This window comes from Uloborus diversus, chromosome 6 (assembly GCF_026930045.1).
Source record: "Uloborus diversus isolate 005 chromosome 6, Udiv.v.3.1, whole genome shotgun sequence".
Taxonomy (NCBI): Eukaryota; Metazoa; Arthropoda; class Arachnida; order Araneae; family Uloboridae; genus Uloborus; species Uloborus diversus.
Genome location: NC_072736.1, coordinates 79,436,444 through 79,455,198, shown reverse-complemented (window position 1 = coordinate 79,455,198; position 18,755 = coordinate 79,436,444). Strand labels below are relative to the sequence as shown.

Below are 18,755 nucleotides of genomic sequence, written 5' to 3'. Positions count from 1 at the left end.
GACACCTCCCACAAAGTTCCTTATTCGGCAAATTCTGCCTGTAGACCATTCATTAAATCAGAAGAAATAATTTCAATATTACAAATTTTAAATGGCCAAATTTTCCTATTCATTAAAAGCACTTATTTGGGCACAACCAATAAATTTATCACTCGGCAAAAATTAGGAGTTCCATTCGGCAATTGAAAAATCGGGGCTCCCTTAGAAACTACTGCCCTGCTTTAAGACAAATTTCTTCAAAAACTGAAATTTCAAGAGAATTACGTCATTTATACGCGCTGTAATTGATTAATTGTCCTTTTGAGAAAGTGTGAAAAGAGATACAAAGGAAGCGAGAAATGATAAAACAGAAAGTGAAACTATCCACACACACATCAGTCAAGAAACAAAAAATACAATTTCAAACTGAAGAAAATAATTTCAGATGCACGCGAGAAAACTAAACCAGCCTGAAAAATAAATAAATGAATAAAAATTGAATAATTAAAAAGCTTTTGAGAGAAGGACTAGTGAGGTTCGGTTAACGCGGAGACGAATTCCAATCGTCCATCGTCTGCGAGCGACAAATTTCATCTGACCACTGCAGCGAAACGGAAGACATGACGCATTGCAGGTACACAGAAACCAATGGTATGTAGGCTTACTTTAGCGGTGCTGTGAGAAAGTCCCGCGCTTTTAGTAAACAGTGAGATGTAAAAGAAACCTTAAACATTCTGCACCAAACATTTACGCTTCATTTCTTATTTCTGTGTTGGGTATTCGTTTGCGACTTCACGTCACATTCCCGCAGTATCTAATTTACGTATGCATCGCGTTTTGTCGTCTGCGCCGTTGCCCCATTGGTAAATTTGAAAACTGAGCTCTAGGATTTAATTCACTGAACGAGCACGAGTCGGCCTCTCACACTAGTCAAGCCTGGAGTTTAAACTGTAGTTTAGAGTGTTTTTAGTGACAGTTTAAAGTATCGCTGAAATTTAAAATGGTAAGGACTTTCTTCAAATTTTACATGTGTATTTATGTTGAACAGTTATTTATTTTGTGTAACTAGTGTATTTTAAAATGAAATGACTTCCGTTTGCGTCAATGCGGGAGTACGGGACGTTGACCGTTAACATTAAATTTTTTAGCTTTTTTAAATAATTGAATGTTGCATAATGTATCTTCTATTTTGTACGTCTATCCACGATGAATGCATGTTCTTTAAAAAATCTGATCGCAGAATTTTAAATAATCACACAGTGACACAGCTACTAATTTAGTAACGAGTAGTTAATTCTGATATCTTCTCACTTTTTAAACGCGTATTTTCTGAAATGTATTTCTTTAAGAAAAGTTGACCGTGCTCCACTGGATGTATATTTTTTTATGCTAAATGTAATTGTTTACCAAACTCTCCCCTTTTTTTTCTTTCAGGCGGATCAATTAACAGAAGAACAAATCGCCGGTAAGTCATTTTAATGAATAATAGACTTTAAAGTTTGTTTGTAAATAAAATTTTCAAGCCAAAAATTTCTTATATAGTCTTGCCTAGTTTTTTTTTTTTTTCAACTATAATTTGAACGATGATTGCAATATCTTTCTTTTCATTATGTCGAATAAAGGTAAATTTTATTGCATTTATTCTTTGTTTCTGCTCTTCTTCCTAAAGAACTTGCCCTCAATAATGCTACACAATTTTTATTGGCCCAGTCCTGTACATCTACTTTAGGGTAGACAATTTATTAACTTTAAAATTGCAGCAAATTGTCTTTTATATATGATGCAGTAACTGTTTGGTCTAAAATTGGATTAAAATAAATCCGGCCCAATATTCTGGATTCCAACTTTGAGTCCTATTGTTGAGGCTCTTCAAATTATTGGTAAAAAGGCCCAGCAACCTTAAAAGCAAATTTGGAAAAACATCTTTTGCAAATTTTTGTTAAAACTTTCCTACGTGTTGTGTGGATTTTCCACATGAGAGAAACAAAGTTCCTTGATACTGCAAAACGTATTTTGAATATTTTGTAAATTTGATTTTAATGTTTCGTCTTACAGTACTTTGTATAAAAGTATTTATTTATTCATTGTAGTATGTTGGACGTGCTGAAGAATCGAATCTCTCACACAAATTGTTGGATCGTTTTCATTTACTAACCATGAATTTTTAATTGATGGAAACTGCCTCTAACTAGATGTTGTCCATAAATTAGGTGTTTAGTTTCAAAGTGAACTATTTAAGATTTGAGCCGGTTTTGAACAAAACGGGCTTTTAGCAACTATTTGAATTGATTGAGCTGAATGCATTCTAAATCGCTAGGTGGATGCCACGCAGAATATGCTACTTTCGTGGTACCTCCCATTACTTCATCGAAATCAGCAGTTGATATGAAACTTGCCGAGTCGCAAACATTTTTTTGCTCTTTAGGTTTATTATTATTTTTCTAACTCTCTCAACTTTTTAGTAGGCATTTTCAAAATGTTCTTTAATTTTTAAAAATTTTCTTTAATGCAAGCATTTGGTAGTCTTTCCGAGAGTAATTGTAACTACTATGTATAGTGGAATCGCCATTTCTGAAGCTTTGCACACACACCTCTGGTGATAGTGTTCCAAATGACAGAAAAATTAATTCTTATCAATTCATGGATTAACCCGGTTTCAATACTAGACGAGGTTCGTACATTCTTTCACAACTTCTCCTTCCTAATACTCCTTCATTTTAGAATTTTTTTTTGAAGGGCCCTTCAAACTCCTTCATTTTTAGTTTGAGACTACATCATCTTCCTTTATGACATTCATTAAAAATGCTTCGATCTACAACTATTAAAACTTTGTCATGAGGGCAAAAGGAAGAAAAAACTGCATTGCTCGCAGTTAAGAAAGAAATATAAACACATTGAGCTTTAACATATTTTACTGTTGAATTAAACATTTTCTTTTATTTTTATTTATAAATGTAATTGTAGATTTTGCCATTCAAATTTTGTAAAGATGTAATTTATAAATTGCTTATTGAAGTTCATAAAAATTTGAAGTTTAGGATGAAAAGCTTAGGTTATTGTTTGGAAGAAATAGAATATTTGTAGAAGAAAAACATTTGTCTGAAAAAAAAAACATCTTTTAGCTTCAATGCCCTTTTTATGCTCAGAGAGACAAGCAATTATTCATGAGGTTGAACAGTTTTAGGAAGACTGAAAGGGGGGAAAAAGTCAACATCTCGCATTTTTGTTAAAATTTAGTAGGTCGATTTTTAATGTGGTAATTTTGTGTATTTATTTTTTTCATAAAGATGAGATTTACAAATTGGCTATTGAAGTCGTTGAAGGTGAAAATATTATTTGATGACTTGTATAAAACTATAGTTTCATTCACTTATTTTTTCAAGTTTATTATTGCTTTTCCCCCTACCACACGTCCAGCAGCAGAAGTCGGTTTGTCTAATTGTTAATTAAATATTTAAAAATACATAAGTAGTTGTTAAAAAAACTATTGTGTAGTAAATAGCAGTTTTGACATGGTGACAAGGGGGGAGAGACGGGGTGACAAAAAATGACAGCACACAGTTATCAAAAAAATGTTTATGAAAAATATGACATGTGACGAGGAGTAAGGTGTAGTGTGACAAAGGAAAAGGAGTAGACTATGTTGAAAAACGTGTCTATATATATATATATTTTTTTTTTATTTTTTTCCCCACATATATTTTAAAATTCTTTTCTTACATCATTTTTTTTCACTATAATCCTTTTTCACTATATCATTATTAATTTTTTGATTATAAATATCAAACAGTTAAAATAAAAAAGTTATAATGTTGCCTTTGCTTGATCTTCAGATTTGTTAACAAAGTTGCTCAGTATACAGGGGCGTAGCTAAGGGGGGGGTTTTGGGGACAAAACCCCCCCCGAAACGTTAGTCTCAAAAAAAAAGAGAAAAAGAAGAGAGAAGAGAAAGTAAAAAAAAAAGAAAAGGAAAAAATTCCAAGCGATTATATAATATATATATATATATATATATATATATATATATATATATATATATATATATATATATATATATATATATATATATATATATAAAGAAGTAACCCCCCCCGAAAGTCGGGTCTAGCTACGCCACTGTCAGTATATAACACATGCCTAAGGCCGAATGTAAGTAAATAACTTACACATACAAAAAAAAATCGGTAGCTCTCTAAAACTCGCTTGTAATTTGTTGAGGTAAAGTTTTTAAGTTTAACCATTGTTTTTTGCTTTTTTAAAGCTTTTTTAAATATGTTTAAGTTTTATGTGTGCATATTGAATGTAGTTTACATGCGTGTATGAACTACATCAAAGCAAACAAATTTTAAAAATAGGTATTAAAGAACTATAATTTAAATGTACACAAAAGCATTGATGTATTAAGCAAAGTAAATTTGTGAACTAAATTTAAATAGTTGTCAGAAAAGAATAAGACATGACTTGTCTTTTGTGAAAAATATTAGACAAAAAAAGTAATGATAATGTAATTAAGAGAGCTTTAAATTAATGGTTATAGTGTTTTTGTATTCTGAACTCCTTTATTTTATCATGTCACACGTGTAACATGATTAAAGATGAAAAAACCAGAAAATTTCGGGGAAAAAACTTTTTTTTTCAATGAGGGGTTTATTTCCGATTCGGAAAAAATTGATTTTTTTCCCTCGCTTTTCAGGAAGTTTTAACTGAAATTTTCAGCAAAAATGATAAAATTAGTAGATCTCATACTCGATTTCTGGTGCTATTTCCTTCTCCCCCACCTCCTCCTTGTATGTAAAGCAGAAATTTGTTTCTTAAATCTATTAAGTTTATGCATGTTGTGTTAAACATACCTTGACTTTTTTGAGCTCTTAAATCTCAATTTTACTGTGAATGCAGTCTACTAGTTTCACAATTTCAGATGAATAATTTCTTCTTAGTTGGAGACTTAAGTTTTTATTAGTTTATTTAAAAATTTTGATTTTTAAGTTTGAGCACTAAAATGTTACTTTTTGTTTTTAGAATTCAAAGAAGCATTTTCCCTTTTTGACAAGGATGGTGATGGTACTATTACAACAAAAGAGTTGGGAACTGTAATGAGGTCGTTAGGGCAAAATCCTACTGAAGCGGAACTACAAGACATGATAAATGAAGTCGATGCTGATGGTATACTTTTCTTTTAGAAACTTATTTTAAACGAGCTGATGTGTGCATCACATGACTTCCTTTTATTCCAATTTAATGTCATTTCCACATTATTGGCAATTTTAATGTGATTCAATTGTTTACTCTCTAAATATCACCAACAGTGGCCAAATTGAAACCAAATTAAAAAGAGAAATCGCCAAATTAGTCGCTAAGTTGGCGACCAAACGACTGGCGATATATCGCCAAGTGTCCAACAAATTATAACCCCACTTGAGTTTACATTGAAATTAACAATTATTTCCCCCCAAAAAGTAGCACATGACCCCCTTTGGAACATCTGAATGTAACCGAAAGAGAAGGTGCACAACTAGACCCCACTAGGAATCTACATACCAAATTTCAACTTTCTAGGACATACCGTTTTTGAGTTATGCGAGATACATACACACATACGTACATGTGGACGTCGCGAGAAAATTCGTTGTAATTAACTCGGGTGTTGTCAAAATGGATATTTCGGGTGTCTGTACGTTTCTAGGCATATAATCGACGTGTGGTCATGTTGGAAAAAAAACTAAACATTCATTCGGGGGTGAGAAAAATTAAGACCGATTTTTGAGTGAAATTTTTTTTGCGAATATTTCCTTTCTTGTAAAAGGAAGTAAAGTTTTTCTAGTATTATAGACTTATGTAATAACAAAAGTTCGCATAACCTTTTAACCCTAGAAAGATTGAGGGGGATCTGTGTTGTCCTTCTAGCAGGGTCGCCCAGAACTTGGATTTTTAGGAAGGTGGAAATTTTTACTTTGTCAAACGAAGCTCCAAATTTTTCCGAATAAGGAAATTTTTGATAGGTCACAGCAGGGCCATAACCAGATTTGTAGTTGAGTTAGTTTTATTTACTAAACCAAAAGTGAATAAATGAATTAAAATAAAATTTGAACCAAAACAAAAGACCTTACCTTTAAATTTAAATTAATATTAAAACAAATACAGGTTGTTTGGCACATTTGAGAAGGGTTGCTTTTGCAAAAGTATTCCAAATCTAATCTGTACAGCAATAACTTTTTTATAGAACTGAAATCATCAAAAAATAATTATGAAAATTGTCGGTTGATGAAACGATAAAGCCAACCGAAAGACGGTCCAGTGAGAGCAAACTCTAAGTGTTTTCTGTTCTCTAAAGCAGAACAATGTGATGGATAATCATATTGTCCGTCAAGTGCAAAAGACCAGCGAATCATTTTGCTGTAACGAAATTTCATTATGTCATGATTACAATAGTAGACATCATTTCTTAATTTTTTTTTTGGGAGTACAACACTTTTCAAACTTCATTAGTAAAGCATTGTTTTCTAAAAAAAAATTCGCCACGTTTGGTGCTAAACAGACAATTTAAAAATTTTTTGCCAAAATTTTAGTATTGGACATTGCTTCAATGCATAGCATCCCAGGGTTCGTACGGGTTATGGAAATCCTGGAAAGTCATGGAAAAAAATAAGCAAATTTCAGATCTGGAAAAGTCGTGGAAAATTGAAATTTTCATTGAAAATCATGGAAATTTATTTCAAATCATGGAAAAATGTGCTGAACAAAGAGAAAGTAACAGTAACTAAAGCAGCATTAGAAATCTTGAGTGATTTAACAGTATAGCACATAAAAGCTATTAAAAGTGGAAAATTGAACGATCCCAAAATCAAATCTGAATTTTGAAATCTCATTGCATACACTTCTGTTGCAGCCGCTTGTCTTTTTTTGCGATGTGATTTTATTGCTTGGACATCATTTATTTTGAATTTACTGTTATTTTCAACACTTCTTTTGTTTCATATTCTGTAGTAGCAAAATTTCATGTTCTTAGTTTTGTCACGCCCACTTAAAAAAAAAAAAAAGCAATTCAATTGCATCCGAGTTCGATTCCATCACTCTTAAGAACTTTATTATTAAACTTATCAAAGTTTATCTTCATTTGTTGAAGGTTTTGGAAAATAAGTCTTTAGTCAGGCTATAGAATACAGAAAAAGAGGAATTCTAATACTCTAAAACAGTAGTGCCCAACATACGACCCGCAAAATTAATCCATGTGACCCACTGCTACGTTCAATGTCGGGAATCAAACATGTTCTGGAATTTCTGTTTCTATTAATTTATATGCATTTGAAAATATGCAAATAAGTAAGCAAAACAAGTATACTTTTGAATCAGAAGATTGATTCATTATTAAATGGATTTTTCAAAAAAGATCTGATTTAGAAACATAAAAACTAAACTATGTGGCTTTACTTTAAAGAATCAAAATACTGTCAAGTAACGTGGATGAGTAAATGCACTGTTGACACTAAAAGGCAACTTTTGAAGCAAATTTATTGAAACTTAGCGATGACTTATTCAACCTTTGTCCCATTCAATATCATTCTGCCTGTTTATAAATAAAATATCTGACATTTAAGCATCATCATATTCGTTTCACTGCATTTTTACTTTACTTATATTTATATGATAAAGTCAAATAAGAATAGTTTAATTTTTTAGGTGTACACTTATATTTTTCTCATTACAAGTGAGTGCTTCAATGAGGCTATGGCATTCATGTAGACGTTTCGCTAATCCTCATTTCCAAAAATTATCAAGTTTGAGATTAAATAGTGTTTTATTCTTTTCGAGTAACGAGGTCATGAAAATTTTCATTGAAGTCATGGAAAAAGTCTTGGAACGGTCATGGAATTTTTTCATCCAAATAGAGTATGAACCCTGGCATCCATTAATGGAGACCATCATTTTCTCAGGTAGAGTGTCATGCCAATGATGAAAGTTCTAATCTCCACTGCCGAAAAATATAGTTTGATAGTGTTACTTTCTTCAGATCTAATAATTTCTATGGATCCAAATTTCTATGAATGTATTATCTAATCTCTGTGCCGGATTTAGAGATTTAAAAGTTCTTTTACTGTTAAAAATCAAGAAACTAGACTTTTTTAACACTAAATCTGGGTATACAGATTTTTTCAACTTTTTGAAGAATAAATTCGCTTTGGGCTTCAGTTCGGAAATATTCATATTAAATAACTTTTGTGACCATCGAACAAAGGTGATAAGTAATGCCAGTAAAAGAAAATAGAATGTTACTAAGCATAAATTTACCGGGAACTGCCGACACAATTCTCGGCCATATGCTCACTATTTTCTCTCGTTTAAAGATTTGTCCCTTGTAACTCTGAAACAAGTGTCTGCAATTTTCTCCAAATTTGCCTATCCGTGTTTTTTCTTTTTACAAATACAAAAGTGACGACCAGCAACAGGCTCTGGGCCCAGCTAGACTAGTCCTAGTCAATTTACAATCTCCAGTGAAGATCAATGGCCCTCTTAAAACTATCGACTCCCTTGCTCATTACCACCTCTTCCGGTAAACTGTTCCAAGGTTCCACTACCCTGCTAAAATGTTTCCTAAGATCCATGTTAGCCTGAGATTTAAATAGCTTAAAACAATGACCCCTTGTCCTGTTTTCAGTGCTAAACTCAGTGGCGGATCACCGCATAGGCGCATGAGGCGATAGCTGGGGCCTCCAGCAAAGCAGTGGGCCTCGGAGCTGCCAAGTGTCACATCCTCAAAATTATGGTTTTCCATGATAAATCCTCAAAACTCATGGAAATTGATAGATAATCATGGATTTTAGCTCCGGGATGATTGCTCATTGCTCCCAATAGAGATAGGGCCCCCTGAGTCTTAAGGGGCCTCAGGCTTCAGGTGCCTTTGTTTAGATTTCCCCAGGAGTTTGGATTTTCCTCATTCTTCCCAGAATTTCAGTACAAAATAGTATGTTTTTAAATATTCCACAAAACTATTTAGTACTTTCCGATAAAATGCAGTTAGTCTTGCTACAATGATTTTTACCGTTCCAAGCAGTTTTTTAGCCGAGTACTCCGTACACTCGACCACTTACTACTCGGCTGAATAAAGAATATTCATCTTGTTCAAAAAAAAAAAAAAAAAAAAACACTATTGATCACGAAGATATTTGCTTTAATTGGAATAGCCAAGGACAGGCCCGGATCTGCCCCGCAGATCCAGCAGTGCGGGGGGCCCACCTTCATAAGGGGCCCAACAACCCAAGAAATTGAAGGAAAAATTTTTTAAAAAGAAAAAAACAATCTAGCACTAAGGCTTATTGACATTACAAATATACACTGCTGACCTCTACAGGGGCCCTACAGATTTTGATGCAGGGAGGCCCAAAATTTATAGCTCAGGGCCTGGCCAAGAGCGTGTCTAGAGGGGGTTAGACCCCCCCCCCCAAACAAACGATAACCAGTCGTCATTTGTCGCAGCATTATATCAGTCCTCAAAATATCCCAGTCGTCATTTGTGAGATTATGCCCGAGTTGGTGTTTTTAAGGCAAGTAGGACTTTTATTAAATGGGATGTAACCAGGGGCGGCAAATAGGGGGTTCGAGAGGGGGCGGTCGCACCCCAAAATTTTTTGAGAGGAATGATAAAAAATGAGCACATTCAATTTACATAAATCCCAAATTAATGTTCAAGAAAAACAATGTTGCTGGTTCTTTGTAATGGTTGATGAAAACTCAACACATTTCCAGACATGAGCAATTGTTTTCCGTTTTTTAAACTATTAGAAATGTATCAAGCCTTTACTGGCCTTTTCAGAACAGAAAAAAATTAACCAACGATTCTTCATCAGTTTAACTAAAGACGTAATTTCCTCATATAGGCTAAATATCTCGTTCTTGTGTGCTCTGTGTAACAATATAGTTAAGTTATGAAAGGCCCGTGCAGTGGTGCGGTTGTATGATTTTCACAGGAAAATGCCTTAGTATTTTACATTCATTGTTACCCTTATATTTTAAGTGCGTCTATTTAATGAGTGTTCATCACTTTCTTCTTCTAGAAACACATTTCAGCTGCTCAATGCATCGTATGCTTTCATACTCTTTAAAAATACATACTATTTTTGAAAAAAAAATCTCGCATCAACAAATATATTTTCTGGGGCTCTAACTATACAATTTCTCCCCATATCATGATTAATTGCTGTTAGCCAATATGTGTTTTGTTCTATACTAAGATAATTCATATTTAAGAAACTCGACCCTCCAAATAAAATGCTGAAATGCCGCCCTGGATGTAACTCGACGTAATTCGACCTCTTCGAATGGTCACTTTTCTTGACGAACAATTATATTGCCCTTCCTTATCTAGAAGGGAGCCTAAGGGAGCAGACAGATCTGTGGGGGGTCCAGATCGAAGCCATCGGCACAATGGCACAGCTGTGTTTTCTTTCTTTACTTTTTGCAAAGTTTCCCGCTTTCCCACCAGTAACCAACCCGTAACAAAATAGCTTTATGACGTATTTAGTTAAATAAGTAATTTGGAAAAGGCAGGAATTTTTTCTTTTTTTGGAGGAAGAACGAAGAACGTTCGTCATTCGCTGTTTTGATTCACTCGTTCTCGTGAACGTACTTTTGCTCTGTCTTCAATCAACGACAAGACCATTCTTTTTGAGATAAGTTTAATGATATGTTTTAACAACTTTAATTTTTAGAATAATGACTGCTATCATGGTGTTAAACGATGATATGGTGTTTTGAACAAATAGGTTTAATGGTACAAAAGTATAGCTTTTGGAAAAAAAATATACTGTTCATTCTTCTTTAAATTATATTTCCATTACAGAGAAAGGCAACATCTGTTAATTCATTGCAAAAACGCTTTATAAAATTACTATAAAAATTTTAAATGCCTGCGCTGCGAAAGTAATTGATTTTGAGTGTTCTCCTTCTTTCACTGGTGCCATTTGTTTGTAATATATTTTACAATTTCCACTTCATAAAGATTGATTTACTCATTAAAGGTAAACGTTTTATGTATAAACTGCAGTTGGGGCAAACCTAGCCTGACAGCGTCGTAATGCAATAATTAAGAATTAGACCTGCGTAACTTTCACAATGCTGCCAGGTTAGGTTTTCCCTAACTATAGAAGTGTTTCAGTTTTATTTTCAGGAGTGTGCCATATTCTACACAGGCAAAGAGCGTGTTTTAATGCTTCGAAAAAAAAAATGATGGTAATGGTTTAAAAATTTTATTTTAAAAACATAGACTTTTAGATTTACTTAAACTTCTGAAGAATAAGAATTTTCGAATTTTGAATTTCAGAAGAAAATAAACAATTTCAGGAAAATACTGTTAAAAAATCTGGATACTCAGGAATTCTGATGTTTCTTTCATATTTTCTTCATTCTGTAAACGTACTGTAAAAGAAATTCATCATCCAACTGAAGTCGAAAAATAAATAAATAAAGGAACGAATATAAAAGGGCTTCATTGATGACTTATTGAATGACCCTCGAAAAATGTACTGGTTACAAAATATGGTCTTAAGAATCGCCTTTTTAAGACTTAAATTTCAGGAAATATTCGAGCAAGGGTCCTCGAACTCCTTTAATATTATTTAAAAAAATCAAGTTTTTTAAACTACACTTAAAAAAACTTAATTGGAATAGCCCCTGAGTAAAAAAAAAAAATGCTGAAGCTTAGGACCATAATTTTTGAACAAATTTTCACGGAAGCACCTCTTTCTTGAAAAATTGTTTATCATGTAAAATTTGTCTACAATTACGTTTTTGAAACTTCAATTTCGAAAATTGGAAAGGAGGGGGGGGGGAGAGAGAGAGAGAGAAATTGATTTCGATCTATTTTTTAAAAAGATTGATCGGGGGCACTCCCTTGGCTCCATCTCTTACCCTAACGTTGATAAATATGGCCTATAATCGCGTTTGTAAGGCTTCAATTTCTACTACTTTCCGCTGAAACACCTGCACCTTTTTGTTCCCAAACATCAGCAAAGAAAGTCTAAAATTACGTTTTTAAAACTTCCGGACCCCCCTTCACTTCTCAGATAACAGGTTTTCTCTTTGTTTTTTGTTAAGTATCCCGCCCTCCAAAGACTTTTTTCTGGTTGCACCACTAAATTACACTTGCGTTGGAAAACTGGGTAAAACTGGGATTTTGCTAAATGCCAGAAATCGGGGCTCTGTGGAAATCTCCCCTTGCACTGACTAAGTTACGAAAAAATATAGTTTTTTTTTTGTCAGAAATGTCGTTTTTTCCCTTTTAAATAAGAATGTAACCGCGGCCCAACCTCTTCCAAAACTTGTTTTTTATCATATATATATATATATATATGATTTTCTGTATGGTTAATATTAATAAACTATATCGTTTTTGTTGTGTCAATAGAGGGCCTCCGGATAAGGCTGCGCCTGGGGCCTCACAATCCCATGATCCGCCACTGGCTAAACTTCAGCTCCGAAACATCTTTCATTTTAATAAATTTAAACAACTGAATCATGTCCCCTCGGTCTCTTCTTTGCTCAAGACTGTACATTTTTAGCTTGAGTTTAAAGTTAAAATTTAGCCAAGAACATTATCAAAATAAGATTTTTCTCTTTGCTTGAAGCATGAAGAGTACATTAATATCCCTCATCTTATCAAACTCTTTTACCTGACTAAAAAAAATATTCTGAAATAATAACTTCTCAGATGGCTAGTAGAGTAGTTTTACACCTTAAATCTGGAAAGAAACATGGGCCTTTCCACTTTAAAAAGGAAAGAAAAGAGGGAAATTGTTTTACTTCAAGCTGTGGTTTTCAGTTGATAATGGTTCGCTAAGTTTAGAAAAAATTTATTCACTTTTGTTCTTATTTGATTAAATTCACAAGAATTTATTTTAAGTCAAAGTTCTAAATCAATCGTTATCTGTGATGTTACCATCAATTTTTCAGAGGGTATACTCCCAGTAATCGGTTATGCACAATATGTGTATGCGACTACATACATAATGCTGGAATTTGATTTTTTGAAGCTTGAGGGTATACGTTATTGTCTAAAAGTTCAGGAGTATTCTGCGTATGTGGAGTATGCCCTATGGAAACACCACTATAGGTGCCGCGTAAATACGGGTTACTTCCACTTTCAAGGAGATGCAGTTTGTTTCACATAAGAGTCTTCTGTTTCTTTTGTCTTCCCTTTCGATTAGAAGAAAATAGAGAAGGAAGGAAATTGAAAAGAAAAAAAAGTGTAAAGGGTAGAAAAGAACCCGAAACGGGGGGGGAGGGGGGGGGGTGTTGAAAGAAACGAAGAACCAGTTTTTTCCCCCTAAAACTTCCGGGGCTTTCCCAGATTGTTCCCATTTCTACTTTTAGATAAGTGAAATGCTTGTAGATTATTATGATTTAAATCAGTAAATTCTGTATAAAAGAGATGATTTAACTGTTTATTTAAAATGTATTTATACTTTTAAATGTTTTTCAAAATTGATGCAACACAAAAACAACTGAATATGCTTTTAAAATACAGAGATGAAAATTTAATTGATCATTAAGATTGTTGCAGGAATTGAATTGATGCACACAAATGTTTATTTCTGTTCTCTTTGTTAATAGGAAATGGGACTATTGATTTTCCCGAATTCCTTACTATGATGGCTAGGAAAATGAAAGATACAGATAGCGAAGAAGAAATCAGAGAAGCTTTCAGAGTATTTGATAAAGATGGAAATGGTTTCATCAGTGCGGCTGAGTTGCGCCATGTGATGACAAATCTAGGGGAGAAACTTACAGATGAGGAAGTAGATGAAATGATTAGGGAAGCCGATATTGATGGGGATGGACAAGTTAATTATGAAGGTGAGATTTTTAATTTTGCTAATCATTGTTTTTTGACTATGCTAAGGAATATGATTGACCATTCTGCTTGATTATCAGAGTGTGTGCTTATAATAGCAGCATTAATTTTCAAAACTCAATAAATGTAATGCTCTAATGCCCAATAAATGTTTAGTGTAGAATTTTGAAATAATGTTGACAGTATTTGATCCTTTAGCGTTCCCAAACATGTTTTTTTTCCTGTCTTTTCAACAGCTTCGAAAGCAAATTGTAAAGATTAAGCCTTTTTCAACTATTTTGACTATTTTTTAGAAAATGTCTGGTGTGTGTGGCAGGTTTTCTCTTCTAATTGTCATGTCTAAATATAATTGACATTGTTCTAGTTCAGTGTTTCTCAACCTTTTTTTGGCCTGCAGACAGGCAAAAGCTTATGAAAAGAATTCGTGAACCAGTGATATTTTTTTCATAAAAACTTGCATTCGTGGACCATTAAAACCATGTGTTTTTCTTTTAAACATCAGCGAGGTCTTTTCTCTTTTCTCCGTTTTTACAAAATTAAAATACAACATGATTTTAAATTCATAAATAAAACTCGGAATGAAAGAACTGTTACAGAAAACTAAAACACTGCTGAAAGATCATAGGAAAATATGAAAATTAATTATAAAATTCGCGTAAAAGATGTCATATGATTCTAATATTTATTACAGTGTTCTTTTCTCCCCCCCCCCCCCCTTTGAGAAAGGAGAAATTTTCAATACGGACGAGCAAAAGTCTGAAGACGGGTCAGGTTTTTTGCTGGTCAGTTGGACCACCTGTTAAGGAACACTGTTTAAGTTTATGTAAATGTTTTGGAAATATTGAAAAGAAGTGTGACATTATTTATGGACAGCCCTTTACCAAGGAATAGGACAAAGCTTGGCGAAATTACGTATATGCAGTATGAATTGGTGAACTGAGGACGTGCAGAAAGTCAGCACTATACATACTGTTTAAGGAAATTGATAACAACTCTGATTTAATCGAATCTGTTGTTATTGAGGATGCCTAGTCTACAACACAGTTGGGCAAAAAAAGATGACTGTATAAACCATATGGACATCAATGTCGGTTAGAAAACTGAAACGACCGTCAAACAAGGTTTCTGTCCAACTTTCATAATAAGTCGGCTGACAAATCTGCTAATGATCAGTGGTGTTCTCATAGGGTATACTCCATATATGCCGTATACTCTCAAACTTTTTTTAGAAATATAGTGTATATCCTCAAATTTCATAATATTTTCATATGACTTATGTATATGATTGCATACATATATTGTGCATAATGGATTACTGGGAGTATACCCCCCAGAAAAATTGATGGGAACATCACTGCTACTGATGAAGCTGTTAATAAATGAGACAAATACGCTCCGAGCTTTAGGTGATGTTGAGGCTGATATTGCGAAGACGGCTATCGTCAGATCGCAAAACTATTCAGTAGCTATTATTTGAGAGAAAGTCCTCCTGGTTGTTTGCTTGATAGCCAAATCCCTAACTGATCACAATCTTCTTCTGTCAAAATGTACCAGAAATCTCAAATCATACAGCATGTATCTAAAGTATATATCAATAGTAATTCTTCTCCTGAATCCATTGAGGCTGCTGGGGTATCTTTCATGGTATGGTGCTCTAGCCACAGAAAAGTCTCTCAACGAGTTCCATTACAGATCATTTGTCAAAGTAGCTGCAAACATCAAAATTGATCTTGAACTCTGCCATACCACCAGATAAACCTGTAGCTAAGAATTTAATGGTGAAGTACTGGAATGGAGGGTTGGGAAAGGAGGAATGACAGACTCCTATCGAAACTTTCGGAATCGGATGTTGCTTCTGATGGAATATTGAAGATGTTTTTGACAGATTGTTTTTCTACGAGTGACCGGAAGGTCATTTGTAGAAATTCATCATTAAACTACTCTGTTGCAAGCTTGCATTGCAAGGGCAGTTGCAACAACAGAATCGAAATATTTATCCGGGACGACGATATCAATACACTACTAATTTCTTAGAACAACTTTTCCACTGGTGGTGACATGACCTTTCTGCCTCGGAATAAAACAAAGATGCCACCATAAGGATATTTTCATTTTTTAATTACTGACAATCAATATTGCATATAAACACTTTCAAAATATGACGAGTAATGTAATAAAAATTATAATTACAATTAGGTGCTGCCGGTCAGCTACATTTACCTTATTTTTATTTATCATGCTATAGCGTCACATTCATTTCAATAAGAATAACAAAATTGAGTACATGCTAGAACTTCGTAGCTTTTGATCGCTTGTCAGCTGGGTGTCGCGGTGATTGAGCATAGGCTTCGTATTTCTTTGGTATCAGGTTTGAATCTGCAGTTAAAGTGTTCAGCCGGTGGATTTTCAAGACAGAAAACCGTCAGGGTCCTTGTCACATGACTGCTGCACAAGTTCCCTTGAGCGTCTGCTTGGCACAGACACTCTGAGACTAAAAGAACAAGATTTTTTTCTCCCGAAAAGTATTGATTTTCAAGCATGCATACCTAAAAAACACTGGAAATGTGACATATGTATAAAAACAATTTCACAATAAGTTTAAGTTAACTTTCACTTTATTCGGAACACATTTTTCCTGTAGTTTCAGAGATATAATTGAAAACTACAAAATTTGGCTCTTCCTTCCCACCTTAAACTTCCCTCCCCCCTCTTAGGTCGGGGACTTCTTGGTAAGGGGCTGTCCATAAATGATGTTGCACTTTTTCAACATTTTTGACCTCCTCTTGTCTAAAAGTACTTTTCATAAACTAATTTTTATGAACATATTCATATTAAATGCTTGTCACACTTCTTACTCTTGCCTTCCTCTTTGTCACAAAGTCCAATTTCACAACCTCCCCCCCCCCCCTAAAAACATTTGTGTTGTAGTAATCCACAAATTCTTTATTGTCCATCAGGATTGTCGAATTCATAGAGAAAAGAGGAAGTGCGCGAAGCTTTAGAATCGGCTTGATATTTGTGAATGGCAAGTGTTCCACGTTTTGCCATGAAAGTGCGCGTTTGAAATGACTTGATTGGTTGAATAAAATATAACAAAATAGCATATCAAATTAAAGGAAATGTAAAGCTCTACAACTGTGTCAATGACTATAGTCAAGAATACAAATCCTGGAAGGCACTAGGAGTTAATGTTTGACAAAAAGAGAGAATTTTTCCGAAAATCATAGATTTTTCATAACATATACCCAGAAAATTATTGGAAATTTGACAAATATGTGTAGAAACAGTTTCATAGTAACTTTATTTAGCTTGAATTTTCATTTTAAACGCATTTTATCCACAGTTTCCGACATTTTTTCAGAAAACCAAAATTTGCTTCTCTCCTCCCTCACGTCCTAGAGTCGTAGACTTTTTGTATGTTTACTTACTAACTACCCCTAACAATATTCTGAAGTCGAAAATTATCGCATATTCCATGCACGCTACACCCCTGTTTTGAGCACTCATTGACTGGACTACTAACAATATTTACAAAATTAGTAGACAATAATTATCAGGAGACCTGCAGCTGGGTTATTAATACTAGAATCGAGCAGTTTTCATTGAAAACACTAGTGTAATATTTCTCTCAATTCTTTCAACTTTTCCCCTGTAGTTTTTGTAAAATTTTTATCAAATGTATGCCTGTTCAATGACATAAAAAATTTTAGTTTACCTCCCTCCCCCACTACTCATTACCTGGGGAGGGGGGATCACTACCTAATGAGATACAGTGTTATATTGCAGAGTGTTACTTTTATAAATGTGAACTTGTCTAATGTAGCTGTACATATTTGTGACTAATTTTTATTTTTTATTTACAGAATTCGTAACTATGATGACGTCGAAATGATTTTAGCATCACAATTCCTGTAAATTAATTTTTCTTGCTTTCCAAATTTATGTATGATGTCCAGCTAGTTTGAAGTTATTCTGTTGTGAATGTTACCTCTGTAAAGACACTTTTGTACCATACTCCATCAGTGCATGTTGGCATTGATGTTATATCATACGTCGATGTGTTGTGGTAGACTTGTCCTGTGCTTTTGTACATTTCCAATTTCCATTACAGGTTAGAACCCAGAATAGTAATAAATGTACATACATTCTTTTTTAATGATGCAGAAAAGGCAACTAGTCTAATCTCGCATTAGATTTTCAACTATGGGTTTATCTTAGTGAAACATTCTTCAAAGGCTGCCTTTCTCTAAATTTATTGTAATTGAAAATGATCTGTTGCCATTAAATTGTAAATTTTTTAGCACCGTCGTAAGTTTTGTTTTTAGCATGGTTTTATTAAATTTATGAATTGGTTGTATTTATGATTTTAGAAATTTAAACTTTTGTTGAAATACATGTAAAGTTCCTGCCTTGTAAAATGTCAGCAGAGTAGACTTCAGGGATTCTTTTCTGTGATTATGCATGCTGTGCATTTAGCATCACTTCAAACATTTCCTACAAGTGCAGTTTAATACCAACACAATTTTATGTACTGTTTCAAATGCAAACGTTAATAAATCCATTTCAAAAAATTAAGTTTAATGTTTTTTACAAACTTGACAGAAAGCAAACACATATGGAACCGTTTCTTTCAGCTTTGCTGTTTCATGCCTGGTTGGCAAGCAGAGGATTTGGAAAGATGGAGCCAGGGATTTAAATTTTCCTAAACTGAAATATCGGTGCCTGTTTTGAGATTTTATTAGTTTCTTTTCCAAATGTAGGTGGAAAAAAAATTCATCTTTTTAATCTTTAAAACTAAAAAACTTTAAAAATGCTTTTAGTTTTGTGTATTAATTGAACATGCAAAAAAATGTGTTTTTATCTCATGAAATGTTCAATGCAGAAAGAATACTTTTAGGGGATTCAAATATTGCTTGTTGTGAGACAGATTTTA

At 33.6% G+C, this 18,755-nt stretch overlaps 1 protein-coding gene across 2 annotated transcripts; it reads left to right on the top strand.

Annotated features, from left to right (window-relative positions):
- Positions 1 to 525: 525 nt before the first annotated feature.
- Positions 526 to 18,393, top strand: LOC129225298 (calmodulin). Of its 2 annotated transcripts, none has more exons than XM_054859888.1 (5): positions 526 to 630; positions 1,414 to 1,444; positions 4,999 to 5,142; positions 13,582 to 13,824; positions 17,686 to 18,393. In XM_054859888.1, the coding sequence occupies exons 1-5, from the start codon at positions 628 to 630 to the stop codon at positions 17,712 to 17,714; spliced, it is 450 nt and encodes a 149-aa protein (XP_054715863.1). In that variant the 5' UTR covers positions 526 to 627; the 3' UTR covers positions 17,715 to 18,393. The 2 variants fall into 2 exon arrangements, with proteins under 2 accessions (XP_054715863.1, XP_054715862.1); XM_054859887.1 differs by lacking the exon at positions 526 to 630 and adding an exon at positions 637 to 982.
- Positions 18,394 to 18,755: the final 362 nt, after the last annotated feature.

Coding starts and splice junctions, on each gene's coding strand:
- LOC129225298 (XM_054859888.1), top strand. Junction 1,445..4,998: donor AACAGAAGAACAAATCGCCG/GTAAGTCATTTT, acceptor TTTTGTTTTTAG/AATTCAAAGAAGCATTTTCC. Junction 13,825..17,685: donor TGGACAAGTTAATTATGAAG/GTGAGATTTTTA, acceptor TTTTATTTACAG/AATTCGTAACTATGATGACG.